Here is an 11,560-nt window from a genome sequence, read left to right as displayed (position 1 = left end):
TAGCTGCATATGTAGCAGAAGATGGTCTAATTGGCCATCATTGGGAAGAGAGGCCCCTCGGTCTTGCAAACTTTATATGACCCAGCACAGGGGAAGGCCAGGGCCAAGAAGTGGGAGTGGGGACCAGGGGCGGGGGTGGGGTATAGGGAACTTTCGGGATAGCATTTGAAATGTAAATAAAGAAAATAATAATAAATAAATAAAAAATTTTTTTCAATTAAAAAAAAAAAAAGAAAGGCTAAAGCAAGCCAGGAGAAGCAAGCCACTAAGCAGAGTTCCACCTGGCTTCCACTTTAATTTCTGCTTCCAGGTTCCTGCCATGAGCCCATGCCCTGAGTCCTTCTATAATGAACTGTGGCACAGACATATAAGCCAAATAATTCTTTCATCCTGCAGGGGCTTGGTCATAGTGTTTATCATAGCAACAGAGAGGAAACTAAGATACCTGAGCTGTTCTAGAATAAGTAAGTAAATAAGTAAATGTAAACCAGACAAAAATAATAGGCATTTATAGTGATCAGTTAGTATAAAATGAATCAAAGCCTGCTGTTTAGGTGCCCACTGATTAATACCTACTGTGTCCTGCCCTGGTACAGGCATTGGGATACTAGAAGAGGGAACAAAGCAGGCAAAGAGAAATTGTTTGCATGGAAGTAGGGCTCTGTGGGTATGGAAACAGCTGTGGGTGGTGAGTTAGCTAGGTTATAGATAACCAATCACCTCCTGAACAGAGGGCAGCCACCAACACTAGAGACCAGAGGTGAGAATGTTGACTAGAGATGAAGGTCATGTTGGCACATGGATGAGAAAGGAAGAGGCAGCAAAGGAAGTCCAGCTGGCTTCAAGCTGCCATGCACAACTGCCATGCTCTGGCATGCTCTGATGCTGTGGGAGAGTAAGGTGGCAGGGAAGCCTGCTGCAGTCAGTGCAGATGACAGCCATCTATAGGCTAGCACAGGTCACAGAGAACAGGTGTCCCAAAAGAAAAGGGGTATCCACCTGTCTGTCTACTAAAATCTGGTTCTCAAGGACACAGAGCCACAAAAGGCCAGGGACAGCATGGCAAGTCTTCCTGGAAAACCCTACCATTCAGAACAGCAAAAGCAAAGGCACAGAATATACAAAGGGACAAAGGCTAGAGCTGCCTGCTTATAGTGGGGTGCTGATGTGTTGTAGGATCCTGGAAGGCAGGGTCTAAGGAGTGCTGTAGAAGACATAAGCTTTTAAGCCAGACAGCTGCATTCAAACTCTTGTGCAATTCCTCTGGCTACATTAGCATTCTGTCTAGGCTCTGCCCCACAGTTACCTGGCAACAGCCAGGTGTGCCTGACTCACTATAAAAGGGGCTGCTTGCCTCCTCCTCTCTAGCCTTCTGGCTCTAGCTATGTCTTCTCCCTCCTGCTCCTCCTCTCTCTGCATTCCCTTCCTCCTCCTCTCTCCACGTGCTCATGGCTGGCCTCAACTCCTCTACTCTCTCCCTCTCTGCCTTTCTCTGTCTCTACCACCCTCTAAACTTCCCTCCCCATGCCGTGAATAAACTCTACTCTATACTACACCAGCCTGTGGCTGGACCCTCAGGGGAAGGGATGCCTCAGTCCGGGTTGTGCGGAGGCACCCCCTTCCCTCACACCTTATTGCAGCTCCACCAAACATATTCCTCTTCTCTTTATTTTTATAAAACACAACAGGCTATGTGACTGGTTTTTGTTTGTTTATTTGTTTTGTTTTTTCCTTTAAGGCTATAACTTCCTCACACATCAAACTGAAAGAAGAGCTGCGGTTGTATCTAAGTGGTGTTACAGGAATATCCTAAGAGCTTAATGAACTGAAACCAATTGCTTGTTCCATGGTGGTGGAGTTAAAGCTTGACCTCTGACCTGGTTTTACCAGGTCAGAGATGACGAGATGTGCCTCAGAGATGACGAGACAGACCAGCAGAAGAGAAGAGAAATCCCTGACACAATCCCATAGAGAATACAGAGACATCATCTCCAACCAAGGAGAGAGCTGGGAAACGAGAGCAAAGACCCAGCATCCAGCATCCAGTAGGTACCGGGCATGTCTTTCTCCATTTTCTCCTCACCATCTGTCATTATTTAGTGGTTGCTAATCTACACCAAAGGACAAGAATATTCTGTTGGCCCTGGCTTACTGTATCTACTACGGCAGAGATGGGAATGAGATCACATCACCCCTCAATGGTAGATGTTTTCACTCAAAGGCATACAACATATATGAAAAACCTCAGCCACAAGATAGAAAAGAATGAGAGGTAGGGATGGCGACTTAACTCGGGAATATCTGAAAACACTGTATGGTATTTTCATACATGAAGTATTAAATGTAATGGTAATTATGAAGTATGGTAATTTCATAATGAGTATTGAAATGGAGTGAGAAGACAAAGTAAATCAGTAAAATGATTTTACAGAGAACTGACCGCTCCACCAAAACATATGAATATATGAAGACTATTAAAGAAAAATACTCAGGAGATAAAACAAAGTAGTACAGGAAGAGTTACCATTATTATCTATAAAAGATGAAGGATGAGTCACAGGAATTTTAAGTGGTACATAAATGTACTTGAGCCTGGGGAGTGTTCTTCCACTCTTCAGCGTGCTCTAGAGTCTAAGATAGCTTCAGTGGCCACACATCACATCTGCCACTGTACAGAGCACTGAAGTCTCGCCTGGCAAGGGTCAGAACACATAGCCATACACCAACTTCAGCTACACACTCACCTGCCCCCAGGTTCCTATCTTCCTCCTCTGCCCACTCACTGCCCACACTTTCCCTCCTCGGGGGACATTCATTCCTCATCCACACTCATTTACTCATTCACTCCTTCATTTTTCTTCAGAACAACAATTCTTACAATCAAATTACTATGAGAAAGCTAAAACAAACAAACAAACAAAAACAAAACAAAACAAAACAAAAACCCCAAACCACATACACAACCTCTCTCTTAAAGAATGAGCAGAGTCTTATTGAAAAGGAAAAAGAAGACTGTAAGATGAGGCACAGCATGAAGGACATAATGTGTCTTGGTGTCTGTCCTCTTGAACTACCTGCCTCATCTGAACCCAACATCTAAATAGAAAGGGAGGCAGGCACCTTGCACTGAGGCAGACAGACCTAGAGACAGGGTTGGCTTAGACCACACTATGCCTGCCATATTCAGTGAAAGGCAACTGTCATTACTGTCATTACTACAGCTCCATTGATAGCAGTTCAAGTCAACAGTCAAGAGTTAGTTTCAACAGCTTTCGACAGATATAAAAGACCAAGTGATAAACAGATCCTAAGTAAGCCCAGGAAAGTGCTCAATTCCAAGGCAGGCATGAGGAAGAGTGGCAATATATGTGCCCTCCTACCCACACCCCAGCTGTAGGCCCACTAGCCAGCCAAGTGTAAGTCTTTCCCCCAGCCCAGCGCAGTCCAACCTCCCTCTTCTTCTTACCTTGGCTTATTCTGAGGCAAGGCTTTCACATCAACTGCAAACATTTTGGAAACAAAAATAATAACTGGAGCAGTATCCTCACTTCCACATTTCATAAAAGCTAAATAAACAGGAAGCAAAATGTCACTGCTTTTCTCATAATTAAAAACCTAGACATTTGTGAACAGCAATTACATTTAGAATACAGCATCATCTAAACATGTAACTCTTTACAACTGTGATAAAAATTCCACTTCAGAGTTTGCAAGAAACGAACAATAAAGAAAGAGAGAGAATTGGAAGGCAGAAAAGGAAGCAGAGCTGAAGGGTGGGAACTGGGAGGCTCTTCCCAGACGCACAGCTGGTGACAGGGCTTGTCTATCCACAACTAACCCAAGCCATTGTTCCTCCACATTCAAGAGTAAACCCCAATAATAGAGTTCCATAAATGTTTTCCTATTCCTTAGAATGGCAAGTTACTGAATAAATTGGACAAAAATAATGTGTCATCAGGGATGAAGAGATGGCTCAGCAGTTAAGAGCACTGACTACTTTTCCAGAGAACCTGAGTTCAATTCCCAGTACCCACATAAACCATCTGTAACTCTAGCCTCCCACATCTGACATCAGGCATCAAGCAAGCATGCAGAACACTGACATGCATGCAGGCAAAACATTCATATGCAAATGATGATGATGATGATGATGATAAAATTTAAGAACAATGTATCAAGATAGTAACAAAACTCAGAAATAAAGATTCAGTGCTATAAAAAAGTCAATTCTCTAAGTATATAAAGTTTACCACAATTCTATATCAACATATGTCACCACCACAGAGATTCTAATCTTTTTCATAACCTACAACAGAGGCATAAAATCACTGGTTATCACATTACTTCAAATCAAAATAATTTCTACAAAGAATGCAACATTGAAAAATTTCAAACAAGCAGGGTGGTCTTTAATGCAAGCACCAGAGGCAGAGGCAGGAGGATCTCTGAGCTTGATGCCAGTCTGGTCTACAGAGGGAGTTCCATGACAGCCAAGGCCACACAGAGAAAGCCCATCTCAAAACAGTACCAACAACAAAAATCAAACAAGAAAACTACAGAAAGCAAGAACTGAAGAGTTTTGAGTATGTTAATATCATCACTAGGACTGCAGCTAAAGAACACAGCAGGCGAGCAGATGAGAGATAATGGATGCTTGGCCCAGAGAAGCAGGTGGAACTGCTGAGCAGTAGTTGGGTTCTGAATATATATGTTAAAGGAAGACTGCACTATTTGCCAATAGAGTAAAGGAGTGTAAAGTCAATAAGAACCACCCATGACTCCAGGGTCTTTGGACTCAGTAGGAGAAAGGGTGGACACAGCTCTAATTACAACAGAGTAACTGGGAAAAGCGGGGTTGGGAGGCTGGGGTATGTCCAGTCTGCAGTGTTTCGGAAGCAGAGCTGAGCAGTGGCAGTGGTGAGCAAGCTATGCGAGTCTGGTGAGTCTGGAGTCCACAAGGCACCTCTGCATACAGATACAGATGGGGAACCATGAGCACCCAGCTGTCATTCAGAAGCCAAGTGGGCTTCTGCACCAACAGTGATTACAGGCAAAATTAGGTATGCGAATGGGATCTTGTGTGTGACATACAAAGTCAAAAAGCCGGGGACAAAGTGACAGAAAATAGCAGCACCTGGAAGTCAGGGAAGCCCATGTGCCAAGAAGAAGTAATCAACTATGTCAAATGCTAATGACATAGCTGGTGGGCTGAGGATGGGAAAGGGCCATCAGAGTAACAAAGAGTCCACAGTAGGCCCAACTAGAAAGGTTTATGGATTGGGGCTGTAGAGAGTACACACTTCAGTATAACTAGACAATGAACACAGAACAATAAATCACACAGTGCCCACAGAACTTGGAATGCTGCTGTTCCTCAGATGAGGAATGTGTGCCAGCAGCTCTTAAGCATGAGTAAATCTTAGGAACCACTCTTCCAGTCCCTAGGAGACAGCCATGGCAGTGACTTCACAGTGCAGAGGACACATGCGTGGCTATTTAGGAAGATGGAGTAAAGTGGAAGCATAAAATGAGATGAGAAGAGCACGAGGGGAGGAGTCTGCGGCCGCCCAGCATGCTTAGCAATAAGCTCTACTGAAAGGGAAACTTTGGGGAGCAGAACAAAAGCTGGCCACATGGTCAGTTCTAAAAGTCAAAGTGACAAACCGGCCTGTCTGTAAATTAACATTCAGTAAAATAAGTCATTAGTGTAGGACACTGCAATGTGTCCACCTTCCCTCACCTGCTTTCAGGGCTTGGGTCTCCGGTGGCAGAGACTCAAACGTCTGGGATCCTGTGCACAGCAGTTTCTCCACTCGCTCCGATGTCATGTCAAGGGGACTGGGCAGTTTGTGACACACCATAGCTGAGGCCTGGCGTTAAGGAGTCAATGCTTTCAGTGCAGAATGACTATGGAAATTGAGACAATCAGGAACGTTTATACAGAAATGTCCAGGCTATAGGACAACTTAGCTTTCTGACTCACTTCTCAAAATCTGCACATGCTTCTAGAACGTCCAATGACTAGATAAAAGTATCAGTGAAAAGTTTTATTCTCATGTACAGTAAATCTATTTTATTATTATTCTATTTTTATTTTAGAGAACAAATATTGTTTTAAAAGGAATACTTCCTAGAATTAATATTAACCAATATTAGCACATTAAGTTTTCTAATTATTTAGTTCTGCTTCAAGGTACAATACTCAGTAAACAAAAATGACTTACATTGGATCAGAATGGGTTATTTCTAGAGGGTTATTTGGTTGCCAATAAAATACTATTTTTCTCTTATTTTATAAACTCCAACTAATTAAAAAGCACTAAAATAAAGGATACCGAGGACAGCGTGGGATATGGGGAGCCACTGGCTGCAAATGGCATTGATCTGGACTTTAGGGTCTGAATGTCGTGCCTCCCGGGCTCCAATTTTTAATCCTAAAGAAGTCACAATTTTATCAATTTTTTCTTTGTCCCTATGGGAAAGATCAGAGAGAAAAGGCATAAATAATTAGCTCAGTTTCATTTGACACCTTTTTTTTCTTTGCATGTTGCTTTTTCAGAAGAGGCTAAAAATATGTGAAAAGATCCTGGCAAACAGGGGCCTCCCCAGGCTCTACTAGAACACTCCTCAGAGCCTTGCACAGAGGACCAGGTCACACTTTGTTCAAACAAGCGATGTCTACCAGGGCAGTCTTACAAATAAATGTGAATGTTCTGATTCTGCCCATAGGATAATAAACTTACGAAGCCAGCTTTCTCTTCCACTGTACCAGGTAAGTTTTTCCCAAGTTCTCCCACCACAACTACTTTCTTCAAACTCTGCATACACACCAAGACCCAGTGCTCTTTTGCAGCCTCTGCTCACATCACCACAGGCCACAGCACACTGCTGCTCCAGCCCTTCCTAGCCCCCTTACTAATGTGCACATGCTCCCTTAAACTGTCCCCAAGCCCTACAACTAACTCATCTGGGAAGCTCTAAGCTCTGTTCACTGTCCTGGTCAAGCGCAGCTATCTAAGAGACTCATCAGACTGGGAAATGGGCAAATGACCCGGCCCAAAGAGAAACAATTTTACAACTGTCTTACTTTTTCAAGACCGCGTCATACAAACTCCATATATTTTCCAGGATCAACTGTACAAATAAAGGTTTTCTTCCTTTGGCCTGCACAGAAGAACATATCAATACCAGCTTTAGTTTCTGAACATTTACAATCATCACCGCCAGAGTGGTTTACTTCTGCTTGGAATACTTATTATTCAATGATAAAGACAAAAGTCATATTCTAAATAGCTAGTAATTCATAAGCAATGAGCCATCATTCTCTTCCCCTAGGAGCCAGAGGGGTGCTGAAATAGTGTGAGTATTTGGGGGCCAAACCTCAGGGACTGCCCCACACTACCACCAAAAAAAAACCAAACCAAAACACAACACCCCACCCTCAACCCCCACCATCTGAGCTGCAAGCTGACGTCACTAAGTGCGGGGCTCTCTTCAAAGGCTTGGGTTTCCTATGGTCATGTTTCTTGTGTTCTTAAACATGAGAAACTGATCATAAGAACAGGACAGTCATTTGTTTGTTTGTTCGTTTTTGTTTTGTTTTTGAGACAGGGTTTCTATGTGTAGCCCTGGCTGTCCTAGAGCTCACTCTGTAGACCAGGCTAGTCTCAAACTCAGAAATCTGCCTGCCTCTGCCTCTCAAGTGCTGGGATTAAAGGTATGAACCACCACTGCCTGGCTCAGGGCAGCCTTATAATTGCAGACTTCATTTGTTCCATGGAGATATGTATACATAGTATTAACAGCAATTAAAATGCAGGGAATTAAAAAAGCACTTCCCACCAAGCTTGATGAGTTCAATCCTTGAAATTTACATGGTGAAAGGAGAAAATCGACTTCTTTAAGGAAAAATTTTAAACACGTCTATTTTTAAAACACCAAACTACATAAAAAATTAATAGTGTGAGTACTAAGAACTTTGGGTTGTATGAATGCTGTTGCATAAACACGAGATGGAATATATATCAAATGCCTCCTTCCTGAAGAGTCATGGGCATTATTATCCGAAAGTTAAGAGCCATTGCCTTAAATGTCCAGTTTAAAAACAGTCATCAAAGGAAATTTATTTACAAAATGTGGCATTAATAGCTTTACTTACAATATGAAAACATGAAAAATACTTGCAATGTCTAACCTTGGACCAATAGAAAGCAAATGTGAGCCTTTAAAGTGCCCAGGATCTAAGATCTAGAAAACTCAGAAACCAGACAGCTTTCCATTCACTTGCTGTAATTACTTTTAGCGACTGAGTACCACTATTTCTCAACTGGCCTTAAACTCCTAGGAACTGAACCTCCCAAGGAGCTGGGACAACATACTTACACAACTATACTCACAGCTTGCTAACTGTCTTTAAAAAGTTAAGGTCTACAGAAATCATGCATGAGCATAAGACTCATGTACCATTTACAATCCTGTGCCATATTAAGCACTCCATGAATTCATCTGCGTAAACTAGAGCTGAGCTGCTTCTGCTAGAGCTGGTACAGTACAAGTTTTCTATGGCCCACAATCAAGAGTAACATAGACCATACTACCTGATCGACTTTCATAATCTTCTTAGCCTTCATATTTATGTAATAATCTCCCCACAAGGTTTTCAAAAGAACTTCCTTCTTGATGCCAATTTTTTGACTATAGATTCTGGCAAAGTGCTCAATTCTGAAAGAAAATCAATAGCACATGTTATAGCAAGAACAATGAATACAGCTAACATTTCATTGTTTCTTTGCCATCTACCACTCAGAATGTTTTACACCACTACTAACCTAATATTTTTAACTGTCCTACAAACTTTTCTCATCTTTAGAAAAGGATAATGATACAAAGACATTACACAGTAGTAAGTGAGACTGGGATTCAAGAACAAGCAGTGTGACACTGTGTCTCTGTCCAACATTCTGTATGTAGACAAGAATTAGAATGTAGGCTGCAGCTCATTTCCTAATTGCATGTTTGAAATTTGAGAAAAACTGCAGAGGCCAAGGAAGCAGAGGTGCCAGCTGCCCATCATAACTCCATTAATTACAGAGATGAATTTTGGTCTTCAGTGCTTTAAGTGTCATTATTCACAAGGGAATGAACTCTAGAGACGCAAATCTGCCAAAACTAGAGATGCAGCATCCTGGACTAGCAGAGACATACAGATTTACTCTAATCTTATCAACCCCAGAGAAGCCAGCTAGCACCACAGTTTCAACCCACTGGGGAAGAGCCACGCAGCACCCAGGTATAGGTCATTCTGTGGTTAAAGGTTTAGAAGCTGCGTTCCTGTAGGAAACAGTGCTTCTCATTGTGTCAAGAGCTCTCAGAGTACTAGCATCTTAGAAGATGCCCACTCAGGAACAAGACAAAACGTCCTCTCTCCCCTGCACAGTTCTTCAACATGACACTGAGCTTGAGCAAAGGCAGGGAGGCAAAGCCTACAACCACAGATATGACAAAGGTAAAACCATTTTTGTTTGAAGGTGACATGGTCATCTGTGTAGAAAAATTCAAAAGAACCAGAATGATTGTCAGTGGGGCTTTGGAGCAACTAAAGAAAGATTGCAGGCAGCACACTGCCAGCAGTCTCATCAAAAATGACAGACAGATGGCAAGTAAGCTGTCCAGAAAGACGACACCATGAAACACTGATATGGATGCAGAACAATAGTAACTCCATTCACTGCTCGGGAATGCGAAATAGTACAGCCACTTTGGAAGACAGTATGGTGGCTTCTTAAATGTCTTAACACACTCACATGTGATGCAGCAATGTATTTAAGTATTCACATAAACTGAAAGCATATGTCCATGAAAAATGTGCACATGGATGTTTATAGCAGTTCAATTCACAATTTCCAAAATTTGAAGCAAGCAAGCAAAGTGTCCTTTAAGGAAGTCAACAGACAAACTGTGGAATAACCAGAGGAGAGAATATGACTCAGCACTAAGCAGAAACGAGCTAGCACACCACAAAAATACATAGAAACAACATATATGCTTTTTGTTAAGTGAATGAGGCCAACCTGCAAGAGCTACATACCACTGACTTTACTATATGGCATTTTAGAAAAATCTAAACTATGTGAAAGTTGAAATGCCAGTGGTTGCCAGTGGGGTGAGAGAGGCAGGAATGAATAGCTTGGGCTATTATATAAACTGCATTTTCTATTTGATCCAACAGTTATTTACTTAGCAGAGATTTTCTTGTGTGTGTGCGCGTGTGTGTGTTTAAGTTTTCAAAAAGGTTAATTTCTCTGTAATCTACATATTGTTTACTATTAATTTCTGGAGAAGTCAGACTATTCTAAATGGTATGATGCTGCAGGGAAGACTCTTGGGTGCCAAAGATGTGTCAGTGTGTGTCTACCAATCACAACAAATGAACTACATCAGTGAAGGGTAATGGTCACAGTAAGTTTATGAATGAATGAGAGTATTGGTGAAATTTGTACTTTCATATTAATTTTGTTGCAAACCCAAATCTGCAGTTAACAATATATTTAAAAAAGAGAGAAGGAGTCATCAGAAGAGGAAGTGGAAGAAAATGAAGAGGAGGAGGAAGAGGAAGAGAAAGAGAAAGAAAAGGAGGAGGAAGGAGAAAAGGAAGAAAAGAAGGAAGAGGAGAAGGAAGAGGAGGAGGAAGAGGAAGAGAAAGAAAAGGAAGAGGAAGGAGAAAAGGAAGAGAAGAAGGAAGAGGAGAAGGAAGAGGAGAAAGGGGAGATAGAGGAAGAAGAGTAGGAGAGGGAAAAGGAGAAGGAAGAAGAGGAGGAAGAGGAGGAGGGAGAGGAGGAGAGGGAAGAGGAGCAGACCTGCTGTCTTCCTGAGGAAGGACTCCAAAGTCAGCATACTACAGTCACTTCTTTACATGCCAGCTAAGGTGGTTTTCCTGAAAACCACTCATTAATGTTAAACGAGTTAAGTGATATTACTAAGAAACTGAAGGAGTTGAAGTCAACAATTACAGTAGGAATGAGAAATGCTTAGGTCATCAGGCAGTGGCTCAAAAAAGAAAAGAAAAAAAAAAAAAAAAAAAAAAAAAAGCAGAGATTACAGCCTGCTGCAAACGAATAGCAGTGGGCCCTTCTCCCTGAGGATGAAGGAAGGGAAAGACCCCGAGAGGTGGAGATTCAAATTAGCTATCGCTGCTGATGTTCTGAAGCTGGGCTCAAGAGACCCTGACTTTCTCTGTAATTTGCTACAGTATAAACGTCATTTTTAACTTGATCAAACAATTACTTATTTAGCTTTGCTCATATTCTTTAATCCCCCAAACTTTAGTCTCTGGAACATCTATATCATCATCATGATGTTTTGCCTTTGTGACGTAGAAGACTCTTCCTCCCTCTACAAGTCCTCACCCCTCCCCCAGTCCCGGGAAGTCCTCACCCCTCCCCCAGTCCCGGGGAGTCCTCACCCCTCCCCCAGTCCCGGGGAGTCCTCACCCCTCCCCCAGTCCCGGGGAGTCCTCACCCTCCCCCCAGTCCCGGGGAGTCCTCACCCCTCCCCCAGTCCC

The 11,560-nt window shown here is 42.4% G+C and overlaps 1 protein-coding gene across 1 annotated transcript in view; it reads right to left on the bottom strand.

Moving 5' to 3' along the window:
• Window positions 1-11,560, bottom strand: part of Efl1 (elongation factor like GTPase 1) — a 123,373-nt gene that overhangs the window by 82,270 nt on the left and 29,543 nt on the right. Inside the window, exons 8-12 of the mRNA XM_021194843.2 lie at window positions 8,598-8,721; window positions 7,088-7,164; window positions 6,336-6,472; window positions 5,741-5,863; window positions 3,467-3,566 (exon numbers count right to left, since the gene is read on the bottom strand). Of these exons, the coding sequence (XP_021050502.1) occupies window positions 3,467-3,566; window positions 5,741-5,863; window positions 6,336-6,472; window positions 7,088-7,164; window positions 8,598-8,721 (561 nt within the window). The remainder of the gene's footprint in view (window positions 1-3,466; window positions 3,567-5,740; window positions 5,864-6,335; window positions 6,473-7,087; window positions 7,165-8,597; window positions 8,722-11,560) is intronic.

The sequence above is a fragment of the Mus pahari genome, chromosome 1 (genome assembly GCF_900095145.1).
Source record: "Mus pahari chromosome 1, PAHARI_EIJ_v1.1, whole genome shotgun sequence".
NCBI lineage: Eukaryota > Metazoa > Chordata > Mammalia > Rodentia > Muridae > Mus > Mus pahari.
Note: the sequence above shows the minus strand (reverse complement) of the source record. Positions and strands in the feature narration are given on the sequence as shown.